The sequence below is a fragment of the Durio zibethinus genome, chromosome 2 (assembly GCF_047325235.1).
Source record: "Durio zibethinus cultivar Kanyao isolate XHJ-2024 chromosome 2, ASM4732523v1, whole genome shotgun sequence".
Taxonomy (NCBI): Eukaryota; Viridiplantae; Streptophyta; class Magnoliopsida; order Malvales; family Malvaceae; genus Durio; species Durio zibethinus.
This window is the reverse complement of record NC_143163.1, coordinates 4,854,129-4,870,626: the sequence shown is the minus strand read 5'-3', so window position 1 is coordinate 4,870,626 and position 16,498 is coordinate 4,854,129. Positions and strand designations below refer to the sequence as shown.

General features: G+C 32.3%; 2 protein-coding genes across 2 annotated transcripts; both read left to right on the top strand.

Annotated features, from left to right (window-relative positions):
• The first annotated feature begins 3,754 nt into the window (after positions 1 to 3,754).
• Positions 3,755 to 14,137, top strand: LOC111308996 (protein DWD HYPERSENSITIVE TO UV-B 1-like). Its single transcript, XM_022907737.2, has 10 exons — positions 3,755 to 3,976; positions 4,371 to 4,437; positions 5,693 to 5,946; positions 8,798 to 9,380; positions 9,824 to 10,480; positions 10,764 to 11,204; positions 11,953 to 12,147; positions 12,895 to 12,951; positions 13,545 to 13,607; positions 13,693 to 14,137. The coding sequence occupies exons 1-10, from the start codon at positions 3,945 to 3,947 to the stop codon at positions 13,774 to 13,776; spliced, it is 2,433 nt and encodes an 810-aa protein (XP_022763472.2). The 5' UTR covers positions 3,755 to 3,944; the 3' UTR covers positions 13,777 to 14,137.
• A 794-nt stretch (positions 14,138 to 14,931) lies between these two features.
• LOC111308997 (peamaclein-like) lies at positions 14,932 to 15,526 on the top strand. Its single transcript, XM_022907738.2, has 2 exons — positions 14,932 to 15,094; positions 15,183 to 15,526. The coding sequence occupies exons 1-2, from the start codon at positions 15,007 to 15,009 to the stop codon at positions 15,365 to 15,367; spliced, it is 273 nt and encodes a 90-aa protein (XP_022763473.1). The 5' UTR covers positions 14,932 to 15,006; the 3' UTR covers positions 15,368 to 15,526.
• Positions 15,527 to 16,498: the final 972 nt, after the last annotated feature.

The window sequence follows — 16,498 nt, the reverse complement described above, 5'->3', positions numbered from 1 at the left end:
TTTAATCTTTAATAAAATTATTTAAATATTTATTAATCAATTAACGTTTTATCTCTTTTCAACGTGCTTTCTTTTTCTTTTTTTTTTTCAGTTTTTTCTTCTTTTTTTCATTTTTCTTCCTAAAAACGTGCTTGGTATTTTCTTCTCTTCTTTTTCTCAAAAAAAATTAATTTGTTATCAAAATTCACAATTAAAATTTTCTAAAATTTATTTTTAAAAGCTTTTAAAGGTTTTTGAAAATGGATGTTTGAAAACTTTTAAAAATTTATTTTCAAAATTTTCTGAAGAATGTGGGGTGTATTGAGTAAAAAATAGTGTTAAAAGTAAGGGTATATTGAGCAATCATAAGAGTGTAAATATCCTCTATAAAAAAATTATAAATATTAAAACATAAAATTATTGAATATCATTTTGAATTTCTTTTTTTTTGTCCTTCTTTCATCCACCAGTAACAAGGCCCACAGTGCTAGACCTCACCCAGTCAAAGCCCAATCTAAATTTCCAAATTGTAAATCACAACTATTAGTCCACAGACCGAAATGGAAAAAATGGAGGCTCCAAAGGGTTTTTTTTTATTATTACTCTGAAAGGGAACCTGAGGTTCTTAAATGTTAATCTTCTTGTCGTTAAACCTCACAATTTAGATTGGGCCACCCGTCTGCATCTGCTATTCTTTGGATTATGAAATTTTAGAGTGGTGGATTTTGAATCTCTTTGCACTTCAAGGGAAGATCAATGAGCCCAAGCTGGAGAAGAAAACAACTAGATCAATGAACCCAATCCATTTGTTGGGCTTTATTTGCACTTCAAGCAGCCCCATGATTCCTTCATCTTCCAAGATCTATATGGCGCGTACAAATTTGGGACGGCTAGCCCACGAGTTTGTCAGCTTTGTTAGAAGAAGTCTTTACCCCATGGCCGGCTTTGATTCCACAGGCTCTGAGGTTCCAAGCCCACGAGGTTCAAAGCCCACAGTTGCCAGCAATTTTTAAAGTCCTTATTCATATTGGGTACCATAAATTGGAGAAGGCGTAAGTGGTTACGATTTAAGGTTTAATTATAAAGGATTTAGGTTTGAATTTTTATAATTTTTTGTTAATAAGTAAGTTATAAATTTAAAAAGTTTCAAAAAATTTAAAATTTTTTTTATTAGTTGGTGACTTATCTTAATTTTAAAGATAAGTTAACCTCTCCCATTTCTAAACTTTTTGGCATCTTAAAAAGAAACATAAATCGATAGTTGAAACAGCTTTTCTTTCTTCAAATCCAAAGGGTGACCTTCTTTGAAGCCCATCCTCAACCAAAGCATAATCAATCTTCTACACTTCGTATCGTCATCAACAAGCACCATGCCTGTCAAACATTAACCACGAACTTTTCGTTTTGCAGTAAATTTATGTCCGATGAAAGATTGTCAGAGATAGAGATATAAATGATACATTGATACTCGTAAGCTATTCGAATTCGATTTAAAAAAAATTCGAATTGAGTCGAACTCGAGTAATTCGATTTATCGATCGAGTCGAATTCGAACATTTTTATATCCGATTCGACTATCTCGCGAGTCTAATCAAATTTTTATATTTAAATAATTTTTATTATTTTAATTAATAAAATATTTCGAATTCGAGTCAAGTTCGAGTATAAATAATCAAACTCTCGTCGAATATACGAATCGAACTTATTTTTACATATTAATTGAGTTTAATCGAATGAGTTCGAATAATGTTCAAATGATTAGCATCAAAATTTAAGCATAATCAACAAACATGACATAATACTTTGTCCACTTGGTTTTTTATTCTTCGTACCATCCTTCTTCTTTCTCAACTACTGATCAAATAATGCATTTGAAACTTAGTTACCAAAGCCTTTATTCAATTTCATATAAATTTTAGTATTATCTTAGACAATAACAAAAGATTCGTAAAATCTTCAATATTATTTTTTTACTTGAGTAACTAAAATATTAATCATTAAAATTAAAATTTTAATATTTTATCAATAGATTATATAATTATTTGTTAATATTAATTTTACTTTTTAAACATGTGTTATTTTAATTATAAATAAAAATTAAAAATACTATTTGTCTTATCACTTTTGTTTCAATATTTTTGTTTTTATTGATTTAATAATAATTTATTAATTTAATTATATATTTCATTTATGAACGAATTTACTTAATTTTTCCTACCCAAAAAAAAAAGAATTTACTTAATTTTTTAACTGTATAAATTTAAAGCGTTCTATTAAAAAATTGCAAGATAAACAGACAAAAAGTCATCAATTTATACTGAAAAAAGAGTTGTCGATATTTACCTACCATAATTTAGCGGTGTAAACAGACATGATTGGTTTGGTGTACAGCAAGGAATCAATGGTAGGTTGGTTAGGTAATGATTTTGTTTTCTTATATTAGCAAGGGTACCATTTTTTTATCCATAAACAAATAAAGTAGTTTCGTTTAATTAATTATGACATGTCTTATGTCAAAAAGATAATCTTTGTAATTTTAAAAACTACATTTGTAACATAAAAAACATGATTTTAGTTATTTTAAAAAATAGTTTTTGTTAACAAAATCACATTTTTTAATGTTAGAAATGCAATATTTGTATACTTAAAAACTCCGTTTATGATGCAAATAAAAATTACGTTTTTGACGTTAAAAATGTGATCTTTATTATACCAAAAAGTGTTTTTTGTTATTTATCAATATTACATTTCTTTTATAATGATTTTTGTGTTTTAAAGACTATATTTTTGACAAAAAAAATATGATATTTGTTATTTAAAAAAGTGTTTCATTATTTAACAAAGATTACACTTCTTATTTTAAAATGTAGCATTTGTTTTCTTTAAATAATACGTTTTTGACATAAAAAGCATGGTTTAAAAACTACATTTTTAGATAAAAATGTAATTAAAAGTTTTTAAAATACCTCAATTTTTAAAAGTAAAATAGATAAAAAAAATTTATTATTAGAGTAAGATAAATTTAATTTTTCCTTTGAAATCTTAAAAACAATTATAAAAAGATTTGCGTTTCTGATTTTAAAATATTTGAATATTGTTAGAAATCTAAAATTATTCTTAGGAATCAGATTTTCGAATCAATCGTGAAAATAACATTCTCACAAACAAAATTCGAAAAAAATTTTAACTTTCTTTAAACCAGACGTTCCTAAAAAAATGCACATAAAATTTTTTGTTCTACAAGAAAGTAAGATTGAAAGTTTAGAATTATGAATTTCAATTAAATTAAAAAATAAAGTCACTTGAATTTTTTCATAAAAATAACGAGTTGATTTTTTTTAACAAAATTACACAATTATTGAAAAAAAAATAAATAGTAAAATATTTTGGTAAAAAATTCAAAGACACATAAATTGAATTGATTATGTGAATTTTTTTTTCACTTATCTTGTGAGAATTTGTGATTTCGTGAATTCTAATTAAAAATTATTGGTGTATGAATTTAAAATGTTTTATAATTGAAAATATCAAATAAATCGATCAAATCAATTACAAAATAGTTGGTAATTACTAGTACTAAGGAGTAGGTAGTATACGTTTTTTATTTAAATTTCAAGTATGTAAGAAAAAAATAATTATAGGCTAGGACTCACCAAAAACAAAAAAGCTTGGAAAGGTTGAGATTAACGGACGCATCGTCATCTGAAAAGCTGACAGTGGGGGCCATTTGTACGTTACATTAGTAAACATGAAAACATTTGCCGTTTTTGCTTTTGATCTCTCCTTCTCTGCCCAATTCCCCCACTCTGCCTTCCCATCTTTCCCTGGATTCCCATCTTAGTCTTTGCTATCTATGTAAAACAAAGCACCGAAATCCAATTCAAACAAATATTAAAAGAAGAAAAAAAACTGCTGCTATTCTCACAATTTCTTCCTTTCTTCAAATCTCGCACAGTTGAATCGCTATGGCCATCAAAATCCCAGCCTTAGGATCAATGTAAGTCTCTGTTTTCTCTTTTTATTTTTTCCCTTTCAATGAAATTTTTTAAATCTGTTTTCTCTTTTTATTTTTTCCCTTTCAATGAAATTTTTTAATCTGTTCCTTTTATTCGATATATCACACTTTTATCGTCTCAGTTACTGATTGTTTCTTTTGTTAGATTTTAAATTCTTCGTAAAAACCTAACATTTCTTGCTGGAATGATGAATTATTAACATGCAACCTTAGTTATTGATTCCTTCTTTAATTTTGAAGTTGTTATTATTATTATTATGAAAATCGCTGTTGCGCTCTTCTTCTTTTTTAAAATAATCTGAAACACATTTCCAATGAGCTGTAATATAGAACATTTTTTTTTTTATAATTTTTATATTGGTGAATTTTGTTGTAGGTACATTGAGTCATGCAGGAAGCAAGATGTCGCACCAAACACTAAATTTTTAGCTGCTCTCTTTAAGGTTTGTACCGATAAATGATTATGCTAGGAACTCTGCAGGGATGTAGTTGCTTTTCTTAAATTTTAATGTCGCAATTGTATGAAGTTTTATATATTATATATGATTTCCAATGATCTAGAATGGACTTTTAATGTTGAGAATTTAGACCTTAAATTGGCTTGCCAGGAGTGTGATTTTTCTGATCATATAGGCGTGCTATGAATGCATTTCAATTACAATTTTGATTTTGAGAACTAGAGAATATTCAACTTCTTTATCTTGTGAGAGTGGCACTGCAGTTTTCCTGCTCAGCGTAGTAAGGAAAATGTTTGATGTGATGCTTAATCTCTTCAAGCTCTTCGTTCATACCTATTTCAGGCTGTAGTAGGTAAGTAATAATTTATACTGTTACATATAGTATACTTGAGATTATCTAGGAGTTGAAATTTGGGGTTTAGTGTTGTTACAAAGTGTTTGACTGTACACAGTGCATCTAATTATCCCTCTAAAAGCAAGGGCATATGTTTTATGCTTAAGAAATCTATGGTTATGTATGGAATGATGCTTCTAGGTGCATCCTTATGGAAGAGGACTCGGTGAAGTGAAAAGGAGTTCATTTAGCTGGTTTTGTGACTTACATGATATAGGGAAATAGAAATTGGTTGGTTACCACATAGCAGACTTAGTGATGTCGAATGAGTAGAGAATACTCTAGAAATGCAAAGACTTTGAACAACATGCTCAAAAGTCAAGGGAAATTTTTATAATTCTCGAATCTCAACATATTTTAATAGTATCTTGAATATCAAAAGCTCCCTAGAACTTTAACTCACAGAGTATTTAAATCCTGGTACTTGGTTAATAAGCAAAGAATGTAATATAAATAACCTGACTAACCTAGTCCATATGGTTGTCTGGGGTGGCCTTAGGTGTGTCTATTATGGTGGCAGAGTTGTTGGCACCCTTGGGCACTACTGCATCAGTCTCAGTGGTAAAAGATGTCAAAGTGTTATATAAAGTCTAGTTTGACTGTTTTCAACCTAATGTCATCCAAAGTTCTGGCTCAAAGGACTGTGTTTTTCCTCTTCATCAAATGTGGTAAAGAGAGATCAACTTCTATGGTTAAACGTGCTAAACATTCATCACATTTTCTTCTTTCCTTCTTGGATGCGTTGTGCAGAAACATAATGTTCCTTTCTTTTTTGTTTACTGTTTATACTTTTTATGTTGATGGCTTTGCAAGTTAAATCTGATAATTAACTCTTTAACTTTTCAGGCTGAGGTTAAAAAATCCCATCATGAGGTATGTATCCTGGAGATTTTATTGGACCATGTGAAGGATATTGATTTTCACCCACTTCTTGAAGTGTCTATGAAAATCAGTGAATCTGAGATTGAAGCAGTTGATGTTCTCAATGAATTATCTTGTGCATTGACTGGAGAATATGCTTTGTTACTGATGCGATCTATCGGTCAAAAACTTCGAGTAGTTGATCTCCAGGATTTGTCATTTGGGAAGGACTTCTTGCGGTATAACAGTGTTTATTATGCATTATTGTCTTTGAGCAAAATATCTGATTCCATACTTCTTTAAATGTATAGGAATTTATATTTTTATTACCACTTTTTTAGGGATGAATGGTGAAGTTGTAAAATTTTGGTTGGAGAAACTTTAAGCAATTGGATACATGGGAGTGAAGAAAAGATAACTTTGTTGGCTTAACATGCTGAAACATTTTCTAATTAGTTTTAATAATTTACGATTTGTGTGGCATTTCAAGCAGTGAAATTTTGTAATACTTAATCCCCTCACATGCACATTTCAGGAGGTACGCTTGTACTTTTAGGGTCTCAACAGGGAAAGTCTATATTTTGAAAAAAAGAAAAAAAATGGTAAAACAGTGCAATTTGCTAATTATGATATGGTTCTATGTTTTTAGAAATGTTTATTTAATAGAATGTTTTTAGAAATGTTAAGCAGACTTTCCCTTTTTATTGTCAATTCTGTAGCATAATCCCCCCATAAGTAGGCTAATGATTTATCCTTTCTTTGTTAAAAAATGTTGATTGTATCCACCTCCATGAGTTTACTTTATTCTTAGACATAACCATCAATGACTGGTAGGCTATTGGTCATGATCTCACAAAAATCACCATTGTGCTTATTGCCGTTTTCTTTGGTGGGGGAGGGGGGTGAAGAAAATTAACCAAGCCTAAATTTTTAGTTTGTTGAAACTTGAAAGAGAACAGAAGAGACCAAGCTACAACCAAGAAATATTCTCCTTGAGATGTGCTAGACAATGCAAAACAGATTGCATGGTAACTTGTATCAGTATTGCTTGTCATCAACCCAAACCCAAAAAATCTGATAAGCCACATTGTAGAAAAGAAAATGATAAAAACATAAAAAAGCTTCTACTTATACATTTGATGCGATTTGAGTAACCCAAATATCTAATGATTGACATTGCTGATTAAACTTCATTTTTGCCTTGCTCCTTCCTCTATAGCATAAGTCTTAGAATATTCTTTTAGTCGTAAATAGAGGTAATTAGGTCCCTGCAATCACAATTTAAGTTTAGTTTTAAGTTATGGTGGAGATACTTGTTAGTACTTTGCTGACATGATTGTGGCCGTGTTCAATGGGGATTGGCAATGTAGAAGGTGGTCTCTGTTGTAAATGTCCTATGGGGAACCATGATTCCTTAATCCTTCTTTATCCCTTTATTGATAAGCTTTGCTTTGCAAAAGAGTAATTTGGAAATTTATTTATTTTTGGTATTTACCGTTTATTTTATTTTTAAATAGTTCAATACTCACATGTTTTTGTTTGAAAATAATCTGCTGACATTAGCTTTGGCACGCAATACATATGACGTGTTTCAAATTGTAAGAGGATGGCAGTAGATTAATAAAAGGATGGTATTGTTCTCATTTTGAATTTGTTCTATAAGTTCTAATAACTTAATTCCTTTGTATTTTACTTATTAAAATATTTTGAAGGTGATATAATCATTTGACATTTGTCTACATAACAATCATCTATCAGGAACGAGGAAATCTTGGGTAACATATGAATCTAAAGGTATTTGTGCTAATTAAAAAATCAACTGGAGGAGGGGGTCATTGAACTTGCACCTTATGATAAAAATTATGAAGTGAAGATGATTTTCAACATAAAAGTAGATTGATAATCGCATTAAACTCTCCAGTAAATATAGAATGACACCAGCGAGTGTTCTACAGTCATGAGTTAATGTTATACCTATAACATGTAATTATGTTGAAACAATTAGTTAGTGAAGCTTCAGAAAGGTTTCCTTTCTTGATAGTTCCCTCCTTTACATTTTCAGCGTGCAGACTTTCTTAATATAGTAATAAATATACATTGAATTTCTATAGTTGCCCGAGGAGATTAGGATGAAATAATCAACACAAGAAAAGAATAATAAACGGATTTAAGCTAATTTGTTTTTTTTTTTTCCAAGAAACTACAACCTTTTAATACTAGTTAAGAGCAAGATTGAATAAATCTTTAACATAATTTGGATTCAATAACTTTAATGATTATACTGTCCTAGTTTTGGAAAACATTTATAGATCTTTGTAAAAAGGAAGTCAGTGGTGTCGAGAAGTTAAAATATCCTCTAGATCTCAACCAAGTTGTCGTTTAGCTAAAAGTCGATATCACTTGTCATTTAGTTATATCTGGATTGGTTTACGTTGGGATATTATTTTGAGAATTTGGCTTTAGAAAACATTTGGTTTTTTTCTCCTTTTCTCTTTCCCTCTCACTCTCCTTTTTTTTCCTTTTAAATTCTGATTCATATGCTAATTTTCTATATGATCCCAATTTGAATCAGATTTATTGCTGTGTTGGTAGTTGAATAGGTTTTTCAGGTGCTAACATCACTGGAAACCATTTTTCCTTTAGGCATAGCATTTCTCTTAATGAACTAATCTTTAATGACTACTATAAATGCTTCTAATGCATGTTTGAAAGATACGAATCATCTGCTTAACAGGCCTTTGATTATGAAATAAATGTTAGTTGTAAATGCAGAAAAGCTCATATCACTGTTCTTATCAAAGTAATAGGAAAACTCCCTGTTCTTTCTTGGTTTCTCTTTTTCACTTGCTGTTTTCCTTTTTGTTGGGCTGAATATTATGTTGAATTTAGATTTCTCCTTTTGTTTATATTGCTTAAGTTCCCATTTCATAAGTTGAGTGTTACACTTTTGTAACTACTGCATCTTGTGCTTTGTCCTTTCTAGATGATGAATGTTAAGGTAGTTGCTTTATCTCTGTTGGAAAAATTTGTGAACTCAACAAATGGTTTTATTTGTCTTTGATTTTTAACTAATTCAAGTTATACAATCAGGGATCTTTCTCAAGGAGGTCTACAATGCCAAGTTCTAAACTTGAGGTCTTCGCATTTTCGGAAGCTCAACTTGGTGGGGGAATTTATGTGGTTGCACACCCTTAACCTTGACTACAGCATTGCACTCACTAGTTTCCGGGAGGATTGTTTTTCTTGCATGCCCAATCTAATGTGTCTCTCAATGTGCGAGACCAGAATTTCCAACTTATGGACTACAGTTGCAGCTCTTTCCAAACTCCGTTATTTGATGGAACTTAGGTTTCAAAACTGGTTATGCTGCAATGATGTCGGATCCTCTGGATCATCTGGTGGAGATGATCAACCTGGACCCAGTCAGCTGAATGTTGCATCTTACCATGGGACAATATCTGTTAGTCTTGATGTACTTATAGATATTAACTCCTGGACTGAACAGGCAATCAGAAATTTTCTTCCATTCAGTATGCATCATAATTTTCAAAGCACAAATGAGGAGTCATCAGATGATAGTGAAGTAGATTTTTCTATTCGCCTGGATAGTTACATGGATGCATCATCCAATGCACCTCCAGGGTGGAACAGAGAGATCAATCTGCGGAGTGAGGTGAATCTATGGCCTTTCTTCACCATTGTCTTGAGCTGTTTTGGTAATAGCATATTGCGGGGTTTGAGGGTGCTAAAAAAGGAAGTTATTGTTTTTTTTTTAATGTAATGATGGTATCAAGGATAAATAATTTTGTTGCCCAGCACTGATAAATCCCGAAATGACAGTTAAATTGTCCAAAGCTTGAAGTTTTTAATTGTTGTTATTAGTATTTCCTTTTCATATCTCATGATCTTGTCTTAATATTAGGTGGAAATTCCTTTATTTTGTAGATTGGGAAATGGATGAGGATACCATGCTAGGATTTAGTTATGCTGTTCAATCTAAATTCCTAAGTTGTTCTTTGGAGTTGGAGTAGTAAATTCTCCTTATCTTGTTTAACACCATTCTTCTTAGGCCTTGGTTTTAACAGTCCTTGTTTGTTCTTCTAATTCATTTGACAGGTTTCTTCTGCTCCATTGTCAAATCAAAATGAAGAAGAGTCTTGTGAAGGTGCCTTAACAGGGCATGTTGCAGATGTTTCATTCAAGTACATTTCTGAACATGCTTCACCAATATGCTTTGAGAAACATTACAGGGAGTACATGATAGCTTCAATACCCCAGTTGAGAGTTTTGGATAACTTACCTATCAGAAATATTGACAGGGAAATAGCTAATGTAACTTTTTTTAAACATTTTGAATACCTGCCTTACAGAAGGAACAATAAAGAAAATGTTGTTAGTATATTGCAGAAGCGTGAAATTAGAGCAAGCCACACTAGCTTGAGGGCACCGAAGCAAAGGCCATTGGATCCTGCTGGGAAGTCTGAATATTTTTATACCCGATCTCTCTGTGCTGCAAAGATGGGATCTTCAGCTTGGCCATGTCTGCATTCACTTTCTATCTCAGGCAGTGATTTGGGAGATGAAAACAGGATCTTTCGTCCAAGGCAGTTTGAGTATCATCCATCTAACTCCAGCCTGATGGTCTTTGGAACTTTAGATGGTGAAGTAGTTGTTGTCAACCATGAAAACAAGAAAATTGTTAGTTACATCCCTTCACTTGGGGCAATGAATAGTGTCTTGGGACTCTGTTGGCTCAAGAATTATCCCTCTAAGGTGAGTAAATAGGTATTCTTAAGGGACGTTAAACTGCAGTACTCTCTAACTTCATAAATGCATTTCCCTATTAAACTCTATTTCCTTTTCCTTTTGTGGAATTTTTAGTGTTTTAGTAGAAATTTCACACTTAGCACTTTTAGAGAACTCAACCATTCTTCTAATATTCATCCCTTAATATCAACTCGTTAACGATGTGATGCAATTTTGGACATTTTGTTCTGGCCCATACTAAAATCCAAAATATGGTTGTTTTTGATTGATTTTTACCTTTTTCATTCAGCTGATAGCTGGTTCGGATAATGGCTCGCTGAAGTTGTATGATATTCAGCACTTCACAACAACTTCCAACCGCGTACATACTGGTGCTGGTTCTGTCACCTTTGATGAGTTTGACCAATTAACATCTGTTCATGTTAACTCTACGGATGAAATCTTTCTCGCAAGTGGGTACTCAAAAAATGTGGCTCTGTATGATATCAGCAGTGGAACACGCTTACAAGTGTTCACAGATATGCACCAACAACATATTAATGTAGTCAAGTTTTCAAACCATTCCCCATCAATTTTTGCTACTTCATCGTTTGATCAGGATATTAAAATGTGGGATTTGAGACAGAAGCCAATAAGGCCCTGCTATACAGTTTCAAGTTCTAAAGGAAATGTGATGGTCTGCTTCTCGCCAGATGATCACTATCTTCTTGCCTCAGCTGTTGACAATGAGGTAAATTTTATAATAAATAACAGCATGAGTTGGAGTGTCTGTGCCAATGTTGTTCCATGTATTTGAACATCGAATTTCATGCTGGGCCTATTAGCAGACCTGGTCCTTAAAATCTTGACTTAAAAATAATTGGATGGGTCAGGATATAAAACCAAAATTTGGTTAAGAATAAATTTAGCTAGAAATTCTTACTACAACTTAAGTGCTTTTGTGAAAGATTTTCTGTAGATAGAGCTGCTGGTTTTCTTCATAATAGGGGTTCTTGGTTTTTGCTCATATCTTCATTTTTCCGTTCTGAATCTTACTTGTGCAAGAGGGTGGATTTAAGTTATGGTAGCCACTAAATGCGAAGTTATCAGACAGCACCGTTACAAACCAACACTTTGGCAGGGTCATAATTTGGGTAATGACTCTTGTGGTTGTGGAAGTATCACTATATTGTACTTCTAAGAGAATCTATAACTTACTTTCCCTGTCAGTCAACTTGAATATCTCAGTTTTTTTTTCCCTTTTGGCCATGACTTGCAAAACTCAATTGAAATGTGCCTTTTCTTATTGTTGCATTTGGGCCTTTTTGTTCATGTTGGCTCTCTACTCTTTCTGTTGTTTAATTTTTTATTAATTGTAATTTGTAAATATTTACTCCTTTCCTTTTCAGGTATGTGCCATGTAAACCAGGCTTTTACTTTGGTTTTTAATTAAAGTATATATTGGTATGAACTTGGATTTAACATGTTGACATTTACAGGTAAGACAGCTTCTAGCTGCCGATGGAAGGCTTCACCTAAATTTTGAGATACCTTCCACTGGCAGCTTGCAAAATTACACTCGTTCCTACTACCTGAATGGTAAGGACTATGTTATAAGTGGGAGCTGTGATGAACATGTTGTTCGTGTTTGCTGTGCTCAAACTGGGAGGCGTCTCAGGGATATTTCTTTGGAGGTACATGTGTCTTTCAATTTGCACATTTTTGGCCCATCATCAATGTGCTCGGATTTATGACATAGAGAATGATTCAGTATGGATACACGTGCCTTCCATGGACCAATTTTGAAGAAAGGATATGTTCCTCTCTCTCTCTGTGTGGAATGTACCAAATTACTTAAATGTTGATACATCATTTGTGGGGTTATTTGTAAATGAAAGGATTAATAATATGAATGGAATGAGCAGAAATAACTTTTAGGAATAAAACTTTGGGCTTGAACTTGGGCTGATTTTTTTGGTTTTAGAATTTTGCTATACCAGTAAATCATTATATTAAGGTGGAATGTAAAAAATAGAATAGGAGAATGCAAAAAAAAGAAAAAGTCAACAGGCTGCTAATGAAGAGGAAAGCCAGAAACCAAGAAACTAGGTTAAGCAGTTTGAAAATTTTTTCAGAGACTGTTGTCTTGAAAAGAAGACAATGCCTAGAGAGAAATGCATTTGTAAACTAATGAAAGAACTAGGTTGAGGGAGAGAGAATAGTAGGCACAATTTATTAGCTGAGCAAGTACATAGAAATGTGAGAGGAAAGAAACTTTTAGAATTTGAGAGTTGGATTCTCTTTTTCCAATTTCTTACCTCGCGGTTAGCTTCTGATAAAACAACCCTCTATATCCTTTACTTTCCAATTTTTCTTCTCCTATTTGTTGATTTATTTGCATATCACCAAAAAGGGGAGATTAATGCATTTATCTTATGCAGGGAAAAGCCTCAGGGAGTTCAATGTTTGTGCAATCACTGAGGGGGGATCCCTTTAGGGTGAGTTTAGCATTTTTCTGGTGATACCTTTCCCCTGTTGTAGGTAGAGGTGCATAACTAAGAAATGATTCTAAAATGTATATTGAAATTGACATTTTGAAAACTTTTGTGAATACTTTTTTGTCCTTAGTTTTCTGTTTGTTTTAATCTCTGTTAAATGAGCATTCACAAATAGTGGCACTACTTGGTTTTTGCTTACCATGTTTTCTTGTTTGTTTCTTACGGTTTTCAAACATGAGTTACATGTTTAGAAGCATGTATTCTGATGCAGTAAACAAGAAATAGGTTTACTGCATTCACCTTGCTTTTGGTGAGTTCTTCGTTCAAATCATTTATAACTTGGGTAGAACTGAACACACTAAGAGCAGGCTGTTTTCTATGATGTTGCTTACATTAATGAACCTTCAAATCCAATAATTTATAGCTGGTTGACCATGATAACTGTATCCATTGTATTTTAGGGCTATGTTTATACCTTATGGGTGACATATTAGTATTGGCGCTTCAGTGAACTTGGCATTGGCATTCACTGAACCTAATTCAAGAATTATCAGTATTTTTTTTTTTATTAATTTCAAATACCTTGTTCCCAGGCTTTCAACATGAGCATCTTAGCTGCCTATACAAGACCAAGCTCAAAGTCCGAAATTGTCAAGGTATATATCTCAGCTTAGGTCTCGTTTTTCTTTTATATTGCTGAGTGTTGCAATCTTCCATTGATGCTGAAACCCCTTGTTTCAGGTCAATTTGCTGGCATCTTCTGACTGTAGCAAGGAATCTTCTCCTGGACAGAGCTCTTGCCCGTCCAATAGCATGGGAGGTTAATTTTATTTACATACAAAAGCTGCATTATCTCCCTTTTCCCATCATGTTACTTTCTCAATCTATAGGTTGAGAACAGCAGTTGATACAGGTTAGCACTATAAATAAAATGCAATTAAACTTGTTCTTTCTGTTACTGTGCTGAGAACAGTTAGTCAGTAGCATGTGAGAGAACGTAATGGGCTACTTTATTTTGGTTGATGTGCTTGGCGGCCTTAAGTTTAGGTTTTTTACCTTTCTATACCTGTTTTAATTTTAGGGTTTGGTAAGACATTTTACATTTTTTTCTTTTAAGCCCAATAATGTTTTTTGGGGTACTTTGGAACAATGTTCCTGAAATGCAACTCTTTAAGACTTAAATCCTTTTCTTTCGTTGGATAACTAAAATTTTTTTCCGGTTTTAAGTTGTGAATTTTTTTCGTTAAAAAAAAAAATCTAATCTTGGGTTTTTCAAGGATTAATAAATTATTGTTAAGTATCCACGATGTCGAGGACTAATGCATGAGAAATCTTTATGAGTTTCTAATTATGATAGTAATTAATTAAATGATGCCGGTTTTTGAAGGATTAGAAAAACACTTTAAAAACATCGTCTTTCTCCCACTGAATGTCACGTCTTTTAACAAACACATGACAAATATGGACCATATGAGAGTGGATGCGATGCTCCATCGACTTGAAAATTGAAATCAAACAAAAAAGAGAATAGTTTCTCTTTTCTCTCGAGAGGTTGGATAGTGAATTCACATGACAAAACCCAGAAGACCAGAACCAAACTTACCATTCAGACGCTGTGAATATAAAATATTGCAACTTCCTTCGCCCAAGGTCCTTGCCTCACGAACAACTGACTAGCTGGAAAATAAAATTAAAGTGGATGCGTAAAAGACAAAAATATGCAGGGGGGAATCATAATTAATTAGTACAACATTAACTAGGTTCACCTGACCCTTCTTAATGGCGCAAAAGGACAGGACCCAAAGGGAGGTCCTAGCAGCATTGACACATGCAGAAACCGCGTGGACCGTGCTTGAAACCCACCGGTTACTCTCTCGTCCCACCGACCTTTCCCTTCAAATTCAGCCAAAAACTTCCAGCTGTCGCAAATTATTTATTGCAGCCCCCTTTTGCTTTTCTTTACTATAAGTACCACTCAACGCCTCACTCTCCTCCTACACTGAAAATTCTAATCACTTCACAGTTCTCTACATATATAATTAAAAGAAAATAAAAATGAAGGTCTTGTTTGGAACTCTGCTGGTTTGCTTTCTTCTTCTAAGTTGCTCAGTTTTGGAACCTGTCATGGCACAGCCTCGGTCACGTGAGCAATTTTAATTGATATCTCCTTTTTTGACAGTTTCAAGTCTCTGCATGCTTAATGTACCGTCTTTGATGTTTGTGTTGTGCAGCTCTTTGTGCGGGGAAGTGCAAGGCGAGGTGCAATAAGGCATCGGTGTATGATCGATGCATCAAGTACTGTGGGTTATGCTGCGAGGAGTGCAAGTGTGTTCCTTCAGGAACTTATGGAAACAAGCATGAGTGCCCTTGCTATAGGGACAAGGTGAACAAGAAGGGCAAACCCAAGTGCCCTTGAAGAAGGCTTCAACATTTGTATTTGAGTTAAGCCATCAATGGGCTAGATAGCCAGAGAACATAAAGAGAGAGAGATGCCCGAACTGAACTTCTAGTTAATTTGTACGGAAGACGTGTATGCATGTGCTTATGATAATAAAAATATTTGTTGTGCCCTTTATTTCATGGTCTTTTTCAGCAGTATTAATTTCTCTTGCACGTTGGTTTTTATTGAGGGTTGGTGCAGTCTATTTCCTTTGGTGTTTCCTAGCTGCAAAAGAAACGATGGTTTGAAATGATCAAACATGGAAGGTAGAGGAGAATATAATAGTGTTTGCTCAAAATCTTTGAACAAACCATTCGGACAAAAACAACAATAAACTAGATTGGTCATGTCATATGTTGGTTAATTGAAACTAATGTTCTTTGATCTTTGACAATGACATGTCCATGAATCCCATAAATCAGTAACCATTTTTTCTTACCAAAAAAAAGAAAAAATCAATGAAGAAGTGAATCAAATATGTTGGTATTATCAACAGCTAACATTTTTCATTTTCAAAAAGTCATTTAAGTTGTATTAAGTAAAAAACATGTTGGGGTCAAATTTTAGTTTTTTTTTTTCTTTTTCATACATAGAATACATTACTTGTTAAAATTATGGATTTAGTTTTTTTTTTTAATTATATATACTCGTTTCACTCACTCATAATGTATAAAATTTTTAAATTCTATGATAAATTTATAAAAATTTTAATAATTTTTAAATCTTTAAAATAAGAAATACAAGTATGAATAATTCTATTATAGTTTATAAAAATTTTAATAATTTCACTTAAATCTTTAAACTAAAAAATGTCAACATAAATAAGAAATGATGGTATGAAATAAAAGTATGAAACCAATGCATCTAACTGTGTTTTTTTTTATTATTTCTTAGATTAATTGGTATATTATTGAAATTAATATTTGGAGGTTAAAGTTGGAATTGGCACTTGAAAGTTTAAGGAGTTTACTCGAATAATATTTTCTTCAATTAATTAGATATATAATAGAGTAAAAAATTTAAAAATAGGTTAAAATTTTCAAAAAAATAAAATCTTTCTTTAATTTATATTAAAAAAAACTGCTTCTCTCTCAATGGAAATTAAAA

Excerpts from the sequence above, each read along its gene's own strand:
- LOC111308996 (XM_022907737.2), top strand. The coding sequence starts at position 3,945 with ATGGCCATCAAAATCCCAGCCTTAGGATCAAT. Across the intron at positions 5,947-8,797 it reads TTTGGGAAGGACTTCTTGCG|GGATCTTTCTCAAGGAGGTC; the intron begins GTATAACAGTGT and ends TTATACAATCAG. Across the intron at positions 9,381-9,823 it reads AGATCAATCTGCGGAGTGAG|GTTTCTTCTGCTCCATTGTC; the intron begins GTGAATCTATGG and ends TTCATTTGACAG.
- LOC111308997 (XM_022907738.2), top strand. The coding sequence starts at position 15,007 with ATGAAGGTCTTGTTTGGAACTCTGCTGGTTTGCTTTCTTCTTCTAAGT. Across the intron at positions 15,095-15,182 it reads CATGGCACAGCCTCGGTCAC|CTCTTTGTGCGGGGAAGTGC; the intron begins GTGAGCAATTTT and ends TGTGTTGTGCAG.